The 21,816-nt window shown below is 43.4% G+C and overlaps 1 protein-coding gene across 3 annotated transcripts in view; it reads right to left on the reverse strand.

Annotated features, from left to right (window-relative positions):
* Positions 1–21,816, reverse strand: part of LOC117362100 (ubiquitin carboxyl-terminal hydrolase 12-B) — a 121,764-nt gene that overhangs the window by 24,720 nt on the left and 75,228 nt on the right. For all 3 annotated transcript variants that reach the window (XM_033947913.1, XM_033947914.1, XM_033947916.1), the window contains 2 exons: positions 10,179–10,259; positions 7,871–8,084 (listed from right to left, as the gene is read on the reverse strand). In XM_033947913.1, coding sequence (XP_033803804.1) covers positions 7,871–8,084; positions 10,179–10,259 — 295 coding nt within the window. The remainder of the gene's footprint in view (positions 1–7,870; positions 8,085–10,178; positions 10,260–21,816) is intronic.

The raw sequence follows: 21,816 nt of genomic DNA on the forward strand, positions 1-21,816 counted from the left end.
TCGCGATGCCCTCCCATGCACCCACGCCCCACAAAAGGCAAGAGGGATGCCAACTCCCTCCTGCCATGTTAAACCCCTCCTGACCAGGCTGATTGGCTGTGCAGAAGTCTAATTGGTTGGTCAGTCATTCGCTGTATTTTCTGACCGGAAAAAGCGGTCAGAAAATACCGCGAATGACTGAGTTAGCGAATCGTGAACTGCAAATTTGCGGGGGTCTACTGTATATTAATAGAGGGTAGAGGGAAAGAACTCCAATTCGTAACAGAAAAGCGAGGGGAAGGGAAAACAAATAAGGTCAAGGAGACGGTCTAGTTGCTCTAACTGGAGTATCCCGTATTACAAAATTTAAAAATTCAGATGCCTAAGAAAACACATCAGTGAATAAAAAAGTCTTAAGGTCTTTCTTAAAAATATTAAGTGAGATTTGAAGTCTGAAATGACTAGAAAGCAGATTCCATAATTAGGGACCCTGAACAGAGAAAATAGGATTTCATATAGAATCTAAAAATATCTCTCTAATCCCCCCCCTCACAAAACAACGATAGCAGTTTTTAGCGCAGGCTGGCGTGCTGAATGCTCTGCGCTGCTCCCTATGCTCATAGGAACTTTATGAGTGTCGGAAGCAGCAGCAGAGTATTCAGTGCGCCAGCCTATGCTAAAAACCGCTATCATGGTTTAGTTAAAAAAAAAATGGAGGTGGGGGAGTCTCAGTGTTCGAGAGGGAGTGTAGGATGTTAAAAATGTACTAAGAAACAATGGGGTATCTGTAGAGTGGATTTTGAATACAGTCAAACCTTGGTTTGCGAGCAATGCGGTTTGCGAGTGTTTTGCAGAACAAGCAAAACACTTGAGCAAACTTTAACTTGCAAAACGAGCGTTGACTGGATCAACAAGCGGGCTGTCCCAGGAATCGGCTTCTCTCCCCCCGTGGCCCACCCCCAAACCCTTACGCACCAACCCACGCCAAGTCTGGTTCTCAGAATAGCTCCTCTAAATGTGCATGAGATGTACCTGCAGATTACTACAGAGAGCTATGCTATGGAAGGGGGGAGCATGAACAGGGCCTAGGATGAGAGGAGTGGGAGGCTGGCGACAGAGTAGTACGCATGCACCCGGAACATGAAGTACTCCTTCACACAGGGTCGGGTTGCGGATGTTGAAGGGCTGTAGGGTGGAGCTGGGGTGGCCCGGGGGAGTAAAGGGCACCACCATGTTTTTGGCCTCAGCTGGCAGCAGGGCCGCGGGCTGCACTCCAAGTCCTTCAGCTGCAGCATGCTGGCCGCAATTCCGAGCTCCCCTCCCACCACACTGCGACTGTTTAGCGCCACCAACTCACTTACAGCCTCTCTCCCATTGGCCCACGTCACAGGTGCAGCTCGGTGCGTTGGGCTGGCTTCTCTGCACAACTTATTAGCTGGAAGTTGGAGAGAAGCACGGGAGCTTCCCCCGCCCTATACAATTTCTCCCACTTCCAGATTGGAGCGCTTCTCCTGACGTCGCCCTGTTAATTTTGCATGCCAGGTTTGAATGTTGGCGGTGCGGTGATGATGGTAGCTTGATGATGATGCTCCCTGAGAGTGCTTAAAAGTTTGAGAGTGTACCATTCCAGATGTGGAGGGGAGAAACCACCCGCCCACCACACGAGCGTAGGCAGCAGCCGGGGGTAAGTGGGCAGCTGACATTCTTTCCAGAGTTGTGGGTCAAGCTTGGCACCAGAGCCATGGAAGTGGGTTGGCAGCGAGGGGGCTGTTTGTGCTTAGAGAGGAGAGAAAGAGGCGAGCTGGAGGTAGAAGAAGGCTTTCTTGAGCAATAGTGCACAGAGGGAGGAGGGAAAGCTGTTCGGTCGGGGCCAGTGGCTGATGGTGTTCTCTGGTACGGGTGGATTAGATGCAGAAATCCGAGGTACTGGGGTGGGGGGGTTACTGCAGTAGATACTGAAAGTTTGCAGGGGAGGGTGAGCTTTTATTTGCAACATAGGCCTGTTTTGGGGGTGTGGAACGAATCATCCGAGTTTCCATTACTTCCTGTGGGGAAACTCGCTTTGATATACGAGCGTTTTGGATTATGAGCATGCTTCTGGAACAAATTATGCTCCCAAACCAAGGCCACAGTACTAATAACAGAATTTTATAAGTAATGCGATGCGATACAGGCTACCAGTGGGCTGATTTAAGTAATGGAGTAACATGATCATATTTTTTTATGTCCTGTTATAAGTTTTATTGCGGTATTGTTCTATTGATCACTCTCTCCTCAAAAATGTCCTATTAACCCTCTTTCTTCCTCCCCTCTTAAAGTCAATCAATTTGTACCTTTGCTTAATCTTTGTAAACCGCATAGAACTTCACGGTATTGCGGTATATAAGCTGTTATTATTATTATTATTTTGGATCAATTGAAGTTCTACCCCCCTATCTTCACTTTTAATATTTGTGCCATTCTCACTTAACCCTGTCCCCTTCCCTAATTTTTTTAAACTGTAAGTCACCTAGAAGGCTCGTGCCATTTTGCAGGATAGCAAGTCATTAATAAATTTGAAACGTAAAATGAGCTTCTTACCGCGGGCAGGCGAGGTAAATGCTCCGATACTCATTCAATTCCTATGAGCATCAGAGCATTTATCTCGCTGGCCAGCGGTAAGCAGCTCTTCCACGGTTTAATAAAACCTAGCAAAAATTTGGCATTACACTCGTTTTACATCCTCCTTATGACATGCAGCCAAATCATCTTGCTAGAAGATTATTCAAGATAAAATATCTGTAATAGAAATATAATACTGTCTTTGGCTAAAAAGTGCTATGGAAACAGGCAAGATCGTCACTAATTCGGAGCCTGAATGTCTACATGCAATACACTTTCAGACGTGGAAACCCAATTTTTTTAATTATGGGATAAATGATTTTAGTAAAGCCTCTTGAAAGTAAAATTAAAGACCACCAAGAGTTTCATTTGCATTCACTGAGAAAAAGCAACTCAGAAAATGTTGGCAGAAAATGTTGGCAGAGAAGGACCCAGTCTACACATCAGTTCCCTACCATTTTGCTGATCCAGGTCTTATAGCTACACACTGCTGTGGCTTAGGGATAATTCCGCAGAACACCTGCATATATTTACAAACACTTACAGAAAAGGCTAAAAACCTAGTCAGCCATCAAGGTACTGAAGGGAATAGACTTAGTAGATAAAGACAGGTTGTTCACCTCTCCAAGGTAGGGAGAACGAGAGGGCACTCTCTAAAATTAAAATTAAATTTCAAATTCCGTACAAACGTAAGGAAGTTCTTCTTCACCCAGAGAGTGGTAGAAAACTGGAATGTTCTTCCGGAGTCTGTCATATGGGAAAACACCCTCCAGGGATTCAAGACAAAGTTAGACAAGTTCCTGCTGAACCAGACCGTACGCAGGTAGGGTTAGTCTCAGTTAGGGCGCTGGTATTTGACCAGAGGGCCGCCTCGTGAGCAGACTGCTGGGTACGATGGACTATTGATCTGACCCAGCAGCAGCAATTCTTATGTACTTCTTTTGTTCCGTTTATATTAAGTTTTGTTTCCACTTTCTCTTTCCCCTCTCTTTACTCCCATCCTCAGCCACTCTCCTCTTTTGCAAATTGTTCTTACAGCCCTGTCAGAACTACGGTATTGAGTTTGGCTCCAGATGGGAGAAGATAAAAGTATGAAGCCAGTTCCCTCCTGCTAGGACAGCTGTGGTCTTAAATCAATGTCTGTTTCTTCCCTCTCTACCCTGACACAAGCTTTATGTCTGTCCCAGGAAGGGCTCCTACCAGCCCAGTTGAGATTGCTTCAGGTGTTCATTACCTTATCATGGAAAGCATTTTCTCCAATTCTTGGGAATCTTTTATTCATACACAAGTGGAAATTTGGACATCTACATTTAGTTTGAAATTAAATCCGGGCAAATCAAAATTCTTTCTAGTTAGTCCTAATGAAAAAATGACTGAAACAACTTTACTTCTAAACAGTCAATCTTATTCGATATCTCCTACGCTGAAAATTTTAGGTGTTATTTTAGATCGGTCCGTCTCTTTTAAGGCCCATACAGATTCTCTGGTTAAGTGATGTTTTATTGTCCTCTGGAAACTGCGTACTATTAGGAAATATTTTGATTTTATATCATTTAAAATCCTGGTTCAATCTTCAATCCTTTCAATATTGGATTATTGTAATGTTATTTATCTGGGATCGTAAAAATAACTACTAGCCGACTAAAAATCATACAAAATACAGCTATTTGTTTGATTTTTAATCTGAAAAAACACGATCATATCAGTGCATATTATCAAAAGGTTCACTGGCTACCATTTGAGGCTAGAGTGTTATTTAAATTTGGATGCATTTGTTTTAAAGTTTTAGTTGGCTTAGCACCGGCTAACCTTGTTTCTCATTTTAGTTTTTTTATTTCTAAGAAAAATATTCGTAGGTCTGGTTGGTTTTATTTTCCTTCAGCAAACGCATGTCGTTACAAATTTTTTTTAGATAGGACCTTAGCATTCCAAGCAGGATTGATGAATTCATGTTTGAATCTTCTTGTTTCTCCATTTCTTACTTACTATCAGTTTCAAAATATCTTAAAACCCACTTATTTAAACAATATAATATACATTATTGATTTTCATATTATCATGTAGTTATAATGTACTTTTAATCTTTTTATCTATACTTATCTTAGTTTATATTGTGTTTTCCTTATTCATTAGTTTTAATGCTTGTATTAGAAACATAGAAATAGACGGCAGATAAGGGCCACGGCCCATCCAGTCTGCCCACCCTAATGACCCTCCCCTACCTTTGCCTAGTGAATAGAGCCCACGTGTCGATCCCATTTGGCCTTAAAATCAGGCACGCTGCTGGCCTCAATCACTTGCAGTGGAAGACTATTCCATCGATCAACCACCTGGTGTCACCTCGTAGTTTCCCGCCTTTGATTTTCCACGGATGCCCTCTTGTTGCCGTGGGTCCCTTGAAAAAGAAGATATCTTCTTCCGCTACGATGCGGCCCGTGAGATACTTGAACGTCTCGATCATGTCCCCCCTCTCTCTGCGCTCCTCAAGCGAGTATAGCTATTAGTTACTTAGAATTTTATTATGTATGATGTTATTATTATATTGTATGCTGAGTACCTATTGTGTAAACTGCTATGAACTGCTGGTTAGGCGGTATATAAAAATAAATTATTATTATTATTTTCATCCTCATATGAAGACCTCTTCCTATAGGAAATGCTTCCATCTTGATGAAACCGCCTGGATAGCTGAACTTCCTTTTTTTTTTTTTTTATCAACTCACCTTTCATTTTCTAGGGTGCCCATTTGTCACCTTAGACCAGTGGTCTCAAACTCCGGCCCGGGGGCCACATGCGGCCTGCCAGATACTATTTTGCGGCCCGTGGTCTGTACTAGTGCTGCCTATACTAGTGCTGCCAGCTCTTTGCAGCTTCCTTCGGCTTCCCCACTGGTCTCCCACTCTTACCTTCAGATAATTACCGCAGCCTACAGAGAGGATTGCCGGTGCTGTAGCGGTCCTTGCAGGTTGCTGTCGTTCTCAGCAGCACGTTCCCTCTGCCGCGATCCTGCCCATGACGTCAGAGGAGGGGCAGGACCATGGCAGAGGGAACATGCTGCGGAGGCCGATGGCAGCCTGCAAGAAACGCTACAGCACCAGCGATCTTCTCTGAAGGCTGTGGTAATTAGCTGAAACTAAGATGAGGAGGCCGGGGGGAAGCTGGAGGACACTGCAAAAAAGGGGGGAACGTGCAAGCTTTCGTGTGTGTGTGTGTGGGGGGGGGGGATTTATAAGCTATAAAGAGTTTTTTTACCTCATGCAAAATTGTTATTTATTTTTCTGCGGCCCTCCAAGTACCTACAAATCCAAAATGTGGCCCTGCAAAGGGTTTGAGTTTGAGACCACTGCCTTAGACTGTGAGCCCACTAAGGACAAAAGAAAGCACTTTTATATAATATATGTAAACTGCTTTGGCTGTACCCATAAAAATGCGATATATCAAATTCCTGACCCTGACTGACTTATTTTGTGTGTAGAAAATCCTGTTCATTTTCCCAATTCAAGATTTGTTGGATTGGTGGCATGGAATGCTGCTATTATTTGGGTTTTTGCCAGGTACTTTTGACTTAGATTGGCCTCTGTGAAGATGGGATACTGGGCTAGATGACCCATTGGTCTGATCGAGTAAGGCTATTCTTATGTTTTTATGTTTTCTAGGAAGTACTGTAAGATTTGCAATAGAGAATGACACGGTGACAAAATTAATCACCGTTCCTGTCCCCGCGGATAACTGCGGGAAATAATCCCATGTCATTTTCTAGTGCGCATTTCAACCTCGGTCCTTCTACATCAGCATTCTTCAAAGCAAAGCTTGCGGGTCAGTGGTTGTGGCCATTCATACTCTGATTCTTCCCTTTCTCCTTAAAGAGTGACATGAAGATGTTTTCCCGCGGTTATCCGCGGGGACGGAAACGGTGATGAATTTTGTCACCTTGTCATTCTCTAATTTGCAATGCTGCCTTTTTATATGTTGCATGACTGGTAACAAGGAAATGGCTATTGTGGGAGTGTGGCTACTAAAGGGTAAGAGACATGGATAGTCATCTTACCCCTATGTTTCAAAATGAGTACAAAGACAATCGAAATTTCTTGTGGACAGTGTATGTGCTTCTGCCCAAGAGGCTGGCAACCCACTGTCTGAAAGAGCCCACAGACCGTTAAGAGACTATTTGTTCCTTTAGAGCAGGAGTGGGGCAATCACGATCTTAAGAGGTCACAACACAGGGTTTTCAACATTTCTACAATGAATATGACTGAGATTGATTTGCACGCATTGCTTCCACTGTATGTAAATAGATCTCATGCGTATTTATTGTGGAAATCTTGAACACCCGACTGAGTTGTGGCCCTCAAGGACTGAGATTGCCCACATAGGCCAAAGAACATATGCCATAGGCCAAATAAATCACTTCTTTGAGCAAATGAGATAGTGTCAAATTCTCCCTTCTTTGAGGCTCTTGATTTCTGCAATAAAAGGAACTCACTCCATATGAAGAAAGACTAAAAAGGTTAGCGCACTTCAGCTAGGGAAAGAGACGGCTGAGGGGAGATATGATTGAAGTTTAAACAATCCTGAGTGGAGTAGAACGGGTACAAGTGGATTGATTTTTCACTCCATCAAAAATTACAAAGACTAGGGGGACACTCAATGAAGTTACAGGGAAATACTTTTAAAACCAATTGGAGGAAATATTTTTTTACTCGGAGAATAGTTAAGCTCTAGAACGCGTTGCCAGAGGTTGTGGTAAGAGCGGATAGCGTCGCTGGTTTTAAGAAAGATTTGGACAATTTCCTGGAGAAAAAGTCCATAGTCTTATTGAGAAAGACATGGGGGAAGCCACTGCTTGCCTGGATAGGTAGCATGGAATGATGCTACTCCTTGGGATTCTAGAATCTTGTTACTCTCTGGGATTCCGGAATCTTGATACTCTTTGTGAATTCTGCATGGAATGTTGCTACTCTTTGGGTTTTGGCCAGATACTAGTGCCCTAGATTGGCCACCATGAGAATGGATTACTGGGCTTGATGGACCATTGGTCTGACCCAGTAAGGCTATTCTTTTGTTCTTAATAGATAATGGATTGGACTATTTTAATAGAAGTCACATTCAGATTATGCAGAAGAAAAATTATTCACAGTTTCATTAATTGCTAAATAAGCACAATCCTAGAGGAGAAAGTCATCCATACTCTTCATTTCCAAGCATCAGATACTTTTCAGCTTTTCCAAGCAAATTCAACAAATTAATATTACTAATATACAGCACTAAAAGTAGCACAGAAAATAATTACCATTTTCTTTCCGCAACCTTGTTATAAACTTCTTTGGAGGTATCACGCCAACCTTTTTCTTCTGGGTAGCTATGCTGTGGAAGAGATCTGCTAGGCAAGTGAGTAGATTTTCTTTCTTTCTAGGCTGGCTCTTGTACGCTAGAACTTTTTCTCGAAAGGGTCGGCAAAAATAAAGTGCTTGAAGAACAGAGTTGCAATAACAGGTATTCCCAAACTAGAAAGCAGAAAAGGGGAAGAGGATTAAAAAAACATATATATACATAAATTGTACTATGTTTGAGTTTGAAATCATATTACATCAAAATTTTGGTTGCGTCTTCCTTCTCCAAAACAGGGGAGAAATGAGGAAAAACGTTAATGGTAAAAATCAATTTCAATCCACAGTTCAACCAAATGAAAAGTAACAATCAAAAGTTTCTATATTAACTGACAAGGAATCGAGATAAAACAAATGCGATTCTCCACACAAATTTGCATGCTATTATACTGAAAATCACCCATAAAATAAAAATCGCTCCCACTATGGCCAGTGAGAGGTTGGAGAAACTGGGCCTCTTCTCCCTTGAAAAGAGGAGACTGAGGGGGTACATGATCGAAACATTCAAAATACTGAAGAGAATAGACTTAGCAGATAAAGACAGATTGTTCACCATCTCCAAGGTAGGGGGAACGAGAGGGCACTCTCTAAAGTTGAAAGGGGATAGATTCTGTACAAACCTAAGGAAGTTCTTCACCCAGAGAGTGGTAGAAAACTGGAACGCTCTTCCGGAGTCTGTTATAGGGGAAAACACCCACCAGGGATTCAAGACAAAGTTGGACAAGTTCCTGCTAAACTGAAACGTACACAGGTGAAGATGGACTCATTTAGAGCACTGGTCTTTGGCCTGGGGACAGCCGCGTGAGTGGACTGCTGGGCACGATGGACCACTGGTCTGACCCAACAGTGGCAATTCTTATGTTCTATATTGACTTGACGGATTTTACTGGCGAGTTTTGAAAATCTGGCCTTAAGTGTATTCAGATCTAGGCTAAAACCCATCATTTTGAGGCGGCTTTTAATTCTTAATTCCTGATTTGCCCTCTCAAAGCTAGCTGATCCAGTTTTTTAAACAGACTGATTTATAAGGTCCGGTATCCCGCATAGGTGTATTTTGCCCATTTACTTTTTTTGGTTGGGGGGGGAGCAAAGATCAAGGAGATCATTAGTAGTAGTATGGGGAGGGTGACCAATTCAGTATTACCACCTGCTTCATGGCGGGGGAGAGGAGGGCACAGCCTTCATGCCCACCCCAAACTGTGCTGATGGGGGCCAACTTAATCATTAGGTAGACAAAGTAGTGACCTAGAGCAGCAGCTTCTAGAGACAGCAAAGAGCATCTGCAATCAAAGCAAAACAACAGAAGCTGAAAGTCTCATGCAAACTCACAAAGATAGAAATTGACAAATACCTTTATATTATAAACTAGTTTTTTAGCCCGTTACATTAACGGGTGCTAGAAGTCTGGCCGGCTCCCCCTCCTTCCCTTCCCGCGGTTCCGACAAACCTGCCGACTCCAGCAGCGTCTGCAGCACTCTACACACGCTGCTTCGTGGCCTTCTACTGTCCTGATTAACTCTGGCACGTCCCTGATGACATCATCAGAGATGGGGCAGAGCAAATCAGGGCAGTAGAAGGCCCCGAAGCTGCAGACAGGTTTGGAGTCTGGACTGTGGGAAGGGAAGGGGGGGCCGGTCAGACATTGGGAAGGGATGGGAGACCGCAAAAAACTTACTGTTTTCTTACCGCGAGAAAGCAGGGAGTCCAGCGCTGGCAGCCAGTCCTGCCGCGAGTGTAGTTAGGTGCTGGAAGGCTGGGGACTCGCGCATGCGCACTCCTGCCGCCACAGACATACACCTCACGGATCAGGGAAAACGGAACACGCAAGAAGGAGTGCGCATACGCGGCTAGGGTTTTATTATATAGGATACTGTATTTTGAAAAGCAGATTAGCCTTAACACACAAATGTGGTATTGCAAATGAATGCAGCTGTGCTAGTTTGAATACAGAAAACCTGTACAAGGATATACAGCTAGAAGAGGGTTTGCAAAAATGTGTGGTAAAAACACTCTCTGCAACACTGCAAAAACAAGAACGACGCCCATTCAGTCTCAAATTTCAACATCAAAAAAACTGTGAAACAAATAATCTACAATTGTATACTAATTTAAAAACAGGTTCAAAGCTTGTGATACCCCCTTCTATTATGTAAAATGTTTTCTAACACAATCTTGTGAATGAAACTAGATCTCGTGATGTTTAAAACTTACGTTAACTAAACCAAAATAGTGCTCATTGACTGGAAACTGTTCTGGCCCAATCTCTTTCTCCAAAGCAGAGGCATTGGCGCCCTAGAAAAAGAAACACAACAATATCTTAGCATTTATTCATAACTTTTTATTATACACCTCATCCAAATTCTATAAGCAAAACAAATACAATTAATTCGCCATTTACCATAAGAACAATGAAAATTCTAAGTAGGAAGGACTTTCCTCTGAAGAGAATGACAGCAGTACGCACTAATGTGTGAAAACAAAACCTTCAGAAATACAGTACCTAGAATAGTGGTCTTCAATGCAAGGCCTGCAAGCCAATGGCAGCCCAAGAAGCCAGTGAAGAATGACAGATTAAATTTAATGAGGACAAATTCAAAGTCATGCACATTGGGAAGAATGATTAAAATCATTGTTATCGGATGCTAAGGATCACCTGGGGGAGGGGGGGGGGGGTCAGCGCTCAAGAACAGGATCTGGGTGTCATCATAGACAATACGCTGAAGCTTTCCGTCCAATATGCAGTGGCGGCCAAGAAGACAAACAGGATGCTAGGAATTGTTAGAAAAGGGATTGTCAACAAGACTAAGAATGTTATAATGCCTCTGTATCGTTCCATGGTGCAACCTCACTTTGAGTATTGCGTTCAGTTCTGCTCTCCTTATCTCAAAAAAGATATAGCGGCACTAGAAAAAGTTCAAAGAAGAGTAACCAAGAGGATAAAGGGGATGGAACTCCTCTTGTATGAGGAAAGACTAGAGAGGTTAGGGCTCTTCAGCTTGGAAAAGAGACGGCTAAGAGGAGATATGATTGAAGTCTACAAAATCCTGAGTGGCGCAGAACAGGTACAAATGAATCAATTTTTTACTACATCAAGATTTACAAAGACTAGGGGACACTCGATGAAGTTTCAGAGCAATACTTTTAAAACCAATAGGGGGAAATATTTTTTCACTCAAAGAAAAGTTAAGCTCTGGAACACGTTGCCAGAGGATGTGGTAAGAGAAGTTAATGTAGCTGTTTAAAAAAAAAAAATGTGGGTAAATTCCTGGAGGAAAAATCCATAGTCTGCTTATGAGACAGACATGGGATGGTAGAATGGAATTCTGCTACTATTTGTGTTTTTACCAGGTACTTGTGACTTGGATTGGCCTCCGTGAAGATGGGATACTGGGTTAGATGGACCATTGATCTGACCCAGTAAAGCTATTCTTATGTTCTAAGGTCCTGGGAAAAGATGATTAGAAAAATAGAATCACCAGTCAACAAGGGTAGGAAAAATGATTTTATTTTCAATTCAGTGATTGAAATATGTCAGTTTTGAGAATTTACATCTGCTGTCTATATTTTGCACTGTTCAGGAAGAGAGGCATTTCTCTATTTCTCTGGTGGTATACTGCACGCAGAGTCTGGCATCATGGGTTTCAGTTGTGTATATTAGGACTTTTAGTTTGCGGTCCTATATTTGCAAAGGGTTTATTTATGTTGTGCATGTGGGACTAAGGTCAGGTGTTCTGGTAGGAATGAATGCTGAGAAGCACTATTGGCAAAATGGCCCAAGTAGGAAGATATTTGTCAGCTCTCCTTCAGCCCAATAGAACCCAAAATGGCCCTTGCTTAAAAATTAGAGACCACTGACGCAGATCATACAATGTGAAACAAAACAAAATATAGCTAAACGCAAAAATGCTTGCATTGCAAAAACATCAAAATAATAACAATGATGACAATTAAGGGATGACTAGAAAATACTTACACACTCTAATGCAAAATTTGCTCAGGTAGCCAATTTTCAATCATATGGCCCATATTAAATCATAGTTTCCCTATAAATCATGTTTGAGTCAAAGTTTTCAAAAAGGTATCTTCAAAAATATACTATATCTATCCTCACAGTTCACTTATTCAATGTGCAGCAATACTCCACATCAAAACAACTACAAAATTCAGCACAAAAGTACTCATCTTTGATGTGCACATGTTAGTAGTGTCTCATGATGCCAGAGAGAGTGATGAAATGCCATTCTGCCATTAAATCAAACTGGTTGGCAACATATGTTGAAGGAGAATTTTCACAAACAAACAGAAGGAGCAGCAGACGAGTTCCACGGGATGTCAACAGATGAACAAACCAAAGTGGAACACAAAAAAGTCCAAATAAATGTTAATGTAGCATAAAAGAGTCCAAAATATATCATCTAATAACAAGTTGCTCTCTGGAAAAACGGGCTCAATTCCAAGCTGTCTTTCAACTCAAGTCTCCGACAGAGATCCGCAAAACCTGTGCAGAGATAGAGGAAGTGCCGTTACAGTGCCAGCACTTGTGTTTTGACTGTGGCCAATGAAAAAAAAGGGTATGTATATATTTTTACTGGAGGGTAGTAAAATCACGCTTCTTTTGAGTTTTTGGGAGAGAAAGGCATGTTTCATGCGCGCTTGTTAAAAGCCAACGTTTCTTCTTGAGTGCGTGTATGATACCCTTGTCTTGTGTGTTTCTGGCTGTGGGAATGATTAAATTTTACATTAAAAACAAATAAGATTTACCTGAATTATGCTAGTTTTTTTTTTAGAGAGAAAGGCATGTTTTATGTGCGATTGAAAAAAGTTGACGTTGCTTCTCCCCTCCTCTCCCTTCCATTCGTCCAATAGTGAAGCAGGAAAGTGTGTTTTTGTTTAGTTTTATGGCGTTTTTCTGCGCATGTGCCCATCAGCGATGCACATGCAAATGTAGGAAATCTTCATTGCTATCCACCGATCTTATTTGCATGTGCGATTTTTTTAAGAATGTCTCAGGTTTTTAGATTCGACATCAAAACTGCTGCGATAGCAAAACGTTGCTTTTTAACGCGCATTTTTGAAAATCCTGGCCTAGGTTCTTACTTTTGCTAATCTTTCTTGGCATGCCCCCCAAACCTTCTCTCTTTAAGGATTCTTAATACACTATGGATGTGAGTCTCACATCCATAGTGAGCAAGCTTATGGAAACACTGATCAAGCAGAAACGTGACACAATCCTGGACGAAGAAAACCTACGTGATCCCCACCAACACGGATTTACCAAGGGCAGGTCCTGCCAATCTAATCTGATTGGCTTCTTTGACTGGGTAACTAGACAACTGGATGCCGGGGAGTCTCTGGACGTGATATATTTGGACTTCAGCAAAGCTTTTGATAGCGTCCCACACCGCAGGTTATTGAACAAGCTGAAATCGCTGGGATTAGGGGACACACTAACTGCATGGGTTAGGGACTGGCTACACGGTAGACTTCAAAAGGTAGTGGTTAACGGTACCCCCTCCAAAACGTCAGACGTGACCAGTGTAGTACCACAGGGCTCGGTCTTGGGCCCGATTCTATTCAACTTATTCATAGGTGATATGACCCAAGGGCTTAGAGGAAAAGTATCTTTGTTTGCCGACAACGCCAAACTATTCAACATAGTAGGCAAAAGCATTTTGCCTGACAGTATGACGCAGGACCTACTACTACTGGAACAGTGGTCATCGACTTGGCAGCTATGCTTTAATGCTAAAAAGTGTAAAGTAATGCACCTGGGTAAGAGAAATCCATGCAGAACTTACACACTAAATGGTGAGACCTTGGCTAGGACCACGGTGGAACGTGATTTAGGGGTGATCATTAGTGATGACATGAAGGCTGCCAATCAAGTGGAGAAGGCTTCCTCCAAGGCAAGGCAAATGATGGGTTGTATCCGTAGGGGTTTTGTCAGCAGGAAATCTGAAGTGATAATGCCACTGTACAGATCCATGGTGAGACCGCATTTGGAGTATTGTGTTCAATTCTGGAGACCACACTACCGGAAGGATGTGCGGCGAATTGAGTCGGTTCAGTCGGTTGAGAATGGCCACCAGGATGGTCTCGGGGCTCAGGGATCTCACGTATGAAGAAAGGCTAAATAAATTGCAGCTGTACTCACTAGAGGAACGAAGAGAGAGGGGGGACATGATTGAGACGTTCAAATATGTTACGGGCCGTATCAAGGTGGAAGATGATATCTTCTGTCCTATAGGTCCTTCAACCACCAGAGGGCATCCGCTGAAAATCAGGGGAGGGAAATTTCGTGGTGATTCCAGGAAATACTTCTTCACAGAAAGGGTGGTCGATCATTGGAACAGTCTACCTCTGCAGGTGATTGAGGCCAGCAGCGTGTCAGATTTTAAGAGAAAATGGGACATTCACGTGGGATCTCTAAGGGAGTAAAGTCAGGGGGGTAGGTCATTGGAGTGGGCCGACTTGATGGGCTATAGCCCTTTTCTGCCGTCATATTCTATGTTTCTATGTTTACTCACAGCTGGCAAGAGAAACTGGGCAAGAACTGCACCTTATCTGCTCCACCTCATCCTCCGTTATCTTCCCTCTGAAGACAAACACACATAGGACCCACTAGCCGCATAAGACCTGCTGGCCATTTTCTATTCCTATTTTGGAAATAGGCTGGCAGAAGAGATGGCAACAGCAAATAATCAGCAGTGCTCACAGGAGTCCAGTGTACAAGGCAGCTGAGGGGAGGGAGCAATAGTTCGTCCATATCTTTGGCAGTTACTAACTTAGGGCCTCTTTTACGAAGCCTGATAGCATGGGTCAACACAGTAAACGCTGCAATGCCCATAGGGATTGAATGGGTATTGAAGCATTTGTCATTTGGCACTGGCTAGCGCCGCTTTGTTAAAGAGTGCCTTAAAAGTTACCCAGCTTTTGCTAATTTGTTTTAATTGTGCTTTGGGTTTGTTTTCTTTTTGCTATTTAAGTTGCTTTATACATTTTTAACATGTTATTATCATTTATATTTGCTCAGTTTGAAATTTCATGAATATTTACTGATTTTGCTTTGCTCTGTACAATTTGCCTATAAAAATAAGTGGTTACTAATCTTTAATTAAATTTAAAAGACTGACATTAGTTGCGCCAGTGGTCCATCTCCATTTTCTCTTTAAGCTAGAGGGCATGCTGGGCTAGAAAGGAGGTTGCAGGGACCCTGGACCTAAGATTCAAGACTTGGGCCCACAGATAGCCTTTGCAGAAGTAGTAGAAGGGTTCCTAGTCAGAGCAGGGCTGTGTGGTAAAAGTGTTCTTACCCAGTCATAGATGGGCCCTGTGTGTGAACGAAAAAAAAAAAATCAGAGGCTAGCCAAAACAGCCAGCGATAAAACAACACTTCAGACTCCAAATAGAAAATAAAAAAAGAGTGCTCGATTTCTGCCTTTAATGGAAAGCACTTTGAAATGAGATGATACATTTCCAGGGTTGAATCCACCATTCCCCCAAAAGCTTCTTTCTTTAAAGATTCTTAATACACTTGAAATTTTTACCCTGCTGAGCCGAGAAGTCATGTGTTCAAGAAGACAGGTCGGAGTAAATGCATCATTTGAGGCCGAGGGTAGCATGAATGTTCTATCTAGTGACATCTAGGGCTCCTTTTACAAAGATGCGCTAGCGTTTTTAGCGCACGCACAAAATTACTGCGCGGTACATTTCTAGAATAACGCCAGCTCAATGCTGGCATTAAGGTCCAGCGCACGCTATTCCGTGCGTTAAGGCCCTAACGCACCTTAGTAAAAGGAGCCCCTAATCATTTTTTCCACGAGCGCATACCCAAAGGTACTTTAAACACACAGAGCCCAACAGCGTAGATTAAAAGCCAGAAGAATGAAAATGACAACTTTTATTTATTTCGTTTCCTTATCCGTCCTCCTCAAAGAGCTCAGAATGGGATACAGGCTAGAGAATGACACGGTGACGGTTTACCCGCGGCCACCGCATTTAAGCCGCGGGTCACCGCCGAAAACGGGGAAGAAAACTAGCAGTCGCTGCGGTGACGGGGACAAGGCCATTCACCGACCGCGGAAACGGTGAACAGGTTTGTCCCCGCGGGCCAATGTACCCCCTTCTAGGAACCGCTATTTACCGCCCGACGCCCGATTCACCCCCCCAGCAGGACCGCTCGCACCCCCACCCCGAACGACCGCTCGCACGCGCTCCCACCCGCACCCGCGATCGGAGCAAGAGGGAGCCCAAGCCCTCTTGCCCGGCCGACTCCCCGACGTCCGATACATCCCCCCCCCCGGCAGGACCACTCGCACCCCCACCCCGAAGGACCGCCGACTTCCCGACAATATCGGGCCAGACGGGAGCCCAAACCCTCCTGGCCACGGCGACCCCCTAACCCCACCCCGCACTACATTACGGGCAGGAGGGATCCCAGGCCCTCCTGCCCTCGACGCAAACCCCCCTCCCCCCCAACGACCGCCCCCCCCCCAAAGAACCTCCGACCGCCCCCCCAGCCGACCCGCGACCCCCCTGGCGACCCCCACGACCCCCCCACCCCCCTTCCCCGTACCTTTGGTAGTTGGCCGGACAGACGGGAGCCAAACCCGCCTGTCCGGCAGGCAGCCAACGAAGGAATGAGGCCGGATTGGCCCATCCATCCTAAAGCTCCGCCTACTGGTGGGGCCTAAGGCGCGTGGGCCAATCAGAATAGGCCCTGGAGCCTTAGGTCCCACCTGGGGGCGCGGCCTGAGGCACATGGGCCCAACCCGACCATGTGCCTTAGGCCGCGCCCCCAGGTGGGACCTAAGGCTCCAGGGCCTATTCTGATTGGCCCACGCGCCTTAGGCCCCACCAGTAGGCGGAGCTTTAGGATGGATGGGCCAATCCGGCCTCATTCCTTCGTTGGCTGCCTGCCGGACAGGCGGGTTTGGCTCCCGTCTGTCCGGCCAACTACCAAAGGTACGGGGAAGGGGGGTGGGAGGGTCGTGGGGGTCGCCAGGGGGATCGCGGGTCGGCTGGGGGGCGGTCGGAGGTTCTTGGGGGGGGCGGTCGTTGGGGGGGAGGGGGGTTTGCGTCGAGGGCAGGAGGGCCTGGGATCCCTCCTGCCCGTAATGTAGTGCGGGGTGGGGTTAGGGGGTCGCCGTGGCCAGGAGGATTTGGGCTCCCTCCTGGCCCGATATTGTTGGGGAGTCGGCGGTCCTTCGGGGGGAGGGATGTATCGGACGTCGGGGGGGGGCATCAGGCTTTCAGGATGGGGACAGACCTTCAAGGGGGGACAGTGCAGGGAAGTCAGGGAATTTATATTAATTAATTTTTTCTCTGCGTGTTTTGTTTTTGTATAGTTATTAACTAATATTTAACTAAGTTTTAAAGTTTTAAAGAATGTTTCCTTTATACGTAAATAAAGAAAAGTGAATGGGATTGCAGTGGCGGTGACGGGGCGGTGAATGGGGTGGCAGTGGCGGTGACGGGGCGGTGAAGAGGATGGTGAGACGGGGACGGGGCGGTGACGGGGATGGTGAGACGGGGACGGGGCGGTGACGGGGATGGTGAGACGGGGACGGGGCGGTGACGGGGACCAATTTTTTCACCGTGTCATTCTCTAATACAGGCTATATACTGGTTGCCCTTATAGTTTCATAGTTTATTTAAATTTTGATTAAACGCTTAGCCAAAGGTACAAAGCTTTGTACATAGTAATTTAAAATAGGTGGTAGACGAACATTTTAAATAATTAAACATACACCAACATTCTTATGACATGAAAACATTGGGAAAAAAAGGGAAGAACTACAATTTTTTTGAAAGAATACATAAAAGGAAAATACAATAGGAAAGGGGAGCAAATTAAATAGTGTGGAAGTAAGTACATATGTAAAAAATCAGTTATCTTTCAAACTATGACAGGCTGTGATGTGGACAGACCTGTAAACTTGTGTGAGCTCCACAATAGCAGCAGGCTGAGAACCAAAGAAGCTGGGTTTCAATCCCACTGCTGCTCCTTCTGATTTGGGTAAGTTATTTAACCCTCCATTACTTCATGTGCAAACTTAGGCCCCCTTTTACAAAGCTGCACAGCCGAATGCCATGTGCCAAATGCTCTCCGATGCCCATTCAATTCCTATGGGCATCGTAGCATTTACTGTGCCTGCCCGCGCCGATGGCTTTTGAACAAGAGGGGGGTTAAGCTGTAAGTCCACCAATAGACAGGAAAACACCTGATGTATAATAAGCTGAAAACAAAATTCCCTTCCCCTCCCATACCTTCTCATCTTATTCTTGTAGTCTTCATATGATGATGTTGCTAAACACAGCGTTAGCAAAGTACCTTGTACACATCTCTTCCTCATGGTTCACTATCAGAAATTTATGACGTAAAATGACTTATCAAAGAGCACGAAAGAACCACATCCAAATACCCAGAAATCCAGCAGACTTATGGTCTATAAGAACATAAGAATAGCTTTACTAGCTCAGACCAATGGTCCATCAAGCCCAGTAGCCCGTTCTCACGGTGGCCAATCCAGGTCACTAGTACCTGGCCAAAACCTCAAGAGTAGCAATATTCCGTGCTTGTGATCCAGGGCAAGCAGTGGCTTCCCCCATGTCTGTCTCAATAACAGAGTATGGACTTTTCCTCCAGGAAATTGTCCAAACCTTTCTTAAAACCAGCTATGATATCCGCTCTTACCACAACCTCTGGCAATGCGTTCCAGAGCTTAACTATTCTCTGAGTGAAAAAATATTTCTTTCTATTGGTTTTAAAAGTATTTACCTGTAACTTCATTTTGGCCGCCACCGCACATTGGGCAGAAGGTTTCATCGTATTACGATGACACCCAGATCCTTTTCTTAGGCACTAACCCCCAAGATGGACCCTACCATCCGGTAACTGTGATTCAGGTTATTCCTCTCAATGTACATCACTTTGCATTTGTCCACATTAAATTTCATCTGCCACTTGGACGCCCAGTCTTCCAATATCCTAAGGTCTGCCTGCAATTTTTCACAATCTGCATGCGTTTTAACAACTTTGAACAGTTTAGTATCATCTGCAAATTTAATCATCTCACTCATCATTCCAATTTCTAGAACTTTTATAAATAAGTTAAATAGCACCGGTCCCAATACAGATCCCTGCGGCACTCCACTATTTACTCTTCTCCATTGAGAAAAATGACCATTTAACCCTGCCCTCTGTTTTCTATCCGATAACCAATTCCTAATCCACAACTGAACTTTGCCACCTATCCCATGACTCTTTAATTTAATTTTCTCAGGAGCCTCTCATGAAGAACTTTGTCAAATGCTTTCTGAAAATCTAGATTCACTACGTCAACCATCTCACCTTTATCCATATGTTTATTCACACCTTCAAAGAAGTCAAGCAAATTGTTAAGGCAAGATCTCCCTCGGCTGAATCCATGCTAACGCTGTCTCATTAAATCATGTTTGTCTATGTGTTCCACAATTTTATTTTTTATAATTGCTTCCACTATTTTGCCCAGAACTGAAGTCTGGCTTACCAGTCTGTAATTTCCCAGATCCTGTCTAATCATTATTCTTCTAAGTCATAAATTATTTGTCAGTGGTTAAATTTTACTTAAAACCAAATCTCAAAAATTGGTAAACAAATATTAATCTCCTCAACTGGACGTCCTACAATGGAAAGATCATTGCACCATTCTAATAAACAAACCGTTCAAAAATTCAAAAAATTATAATAATAAAGAAAGGCAATCAGTACAGGCTTAGTTTACCCTTCGTGATGACCAATAGCCTCAGGCAGATATTCATGAAGTGACAAGCACTAAGACTACCGTCTTAATAAATTCTGCCCCATACATCATAATGCCATAGTATCAGTAGGCTGATAAAAATCAGGTGCAAGCATCCATCCAGGGTAAAAAGACCAAGGGAAAAGAATATAAGAAAAGGGAAGTGAAAAAAGTACCTTGTAAGTCCAAAGACAAATCAAAAACTACTAACAAAAATAAAAATAAAAGAGACAATAAAAAGTCAAACATATCCCAATCCTCATTCAAAAACTCAATCAAACAAGCATGAAAAGTCCAAGTTCACATAACAATTCTGTGTACAATCCTAATGCAAGTGGAAATCCTCAAAGAAATTCTTAATCCTTAATCGAGTGATGACAGCACGTCGTGAAAAAAAGCTATAAAAAATATCAACAGTAGTGCAAAACAGTAAAACACGTATCAGTGCAAAATAGCAAAACATAAGAAACAATGTGAATGAAAAATGTAAAAACGAAGAAAACCAGCTGGAGAACTCAAACCACTAGTGGTTAAGAGTCCCGCCCGCAGCAATGACCGGGAGGGAACTCGTAGCATATAAAATCAAAATAACCACTTAGCTCAGACAGCCGGTAATTCACTGCAGATAACTTCCACGCTCGACAGGTCCTGTTTCAATGTCCTCATCAGGAGGGAGGAAGTTCAGTCATAAAATCGATATTTTTTAGGAGAGAACTGGATTCAAAAGTTCAAACCCACCAAGATGACAACGGATCAATCACGTTGCTGATGCGATCCCGCTGATACTATTTTACTTACACATGGCAAGAATATATTCAAATCCAATTTTAATTACTAAAGATCTGCAAGAGAATTTGCTCATTCAATCATTTCTGAAGCGCTAATAGACATATGCAGAACCATACAGAAACAAATAAGAGACACTTTCTGCTCTCTGGAACTTACAGTCTTGATGAGACACAAGGTCAAAAGCAGAAGGGTTTTTAGAAGGAACATGAATTTCTCTTCTAAGAATAGCCATACTGGGTCAGACCAATGGTCCATCTAGCCAAGAATCCTGTTTCTAACAGTGGTCAATCCAGGTCACAAGCACCTGGCAGAATTCCAAACAGCAGCAAGATTCCACGCTACTAATTTCCAGGGATAAGCAGTGGCTTTTCCCATGTCTGTCTTAGCAGATTATGGTCTTTTCTTCCAGGACGTTGTTCACAACCCTTTTTAAACCTAGGTAATATTAACTGCTGTTACTACATCCTCCTGTTACAAGTTCCAGAGCTTAACTATTTGCTGAGTAAAAAAAAATAATTTCCACGTTTTAAAAGTATTAGAACAGAATATCCCCTCGTCTTTGTACTCTTTCAAAGAATGAACAAATTGATTCACATTTACCCATTCTACTCCATTCAGATGCTCGCTGAGGAGAATATTATTGAAAAAATAAAAAAAGGTCAGACTGTTAGAATCTGACCTCATCCTATTTTTAACATGTTTCATCAATATATTTTTACCATGCATCTTCCGAAAATCTTTTTTTCTAAAACTAACATCTGTATACCTCAGTTGGCTTTCACATGCTGCATAAAGTAAAACCAGACAAAGGAGAATATATGTGACCAGAAACACAGGCTTACAAACTAGAACAGCTGTGCTTCTATTGAACTGCTTTAAAAATAAAAAAGGGAAGAAAATGAACCCCAGCAGCTGTTTCTAGAACTGAGGGGGGTGGGGGGGAACCCTCCATACTAATTTTCAGAAGCTCAAAGCTACCGTAACCCCTCCACCAAAAAAACCCCCAAACAACACCCACACAAGACAGTAGAACTAGATGTTGACGTCTGCACTGCCCATTCATGAAGGAGGCTATAAAAAGCTGCCTGAAAGGAAAAACGTAGTTTCTCATACATCATTGTGTAAGAATGGGCAAGGGCATCTCTACATTAAGGGACCCTTTTAAAAAGCCACGGAAACAATGCTGCCGCAGTAAATGCACTAAAGCCCATTCAATTTCTATGGCTTCAGTGCATTTACCACAGCTTTGTAAAAGCTTTGGGTGCCTCAAGCCGTGG

This window comes from Geotrypetes seraphini, chromosome 6 (assembly GCF_902459505.1).
Source record: "Geotrypetes seraphini chromosome 6, aGeoSer1.1, whole genome shotgun sequence".
In the NCBI taxonomy this organism is placed as follows: domain Eukaryota; kingdom Metazoa; phylum Chordata; class Amphibia; order Gymnophiona; family Dermophiidae; genus Geotrypetes; species Geotrypetes seraphini.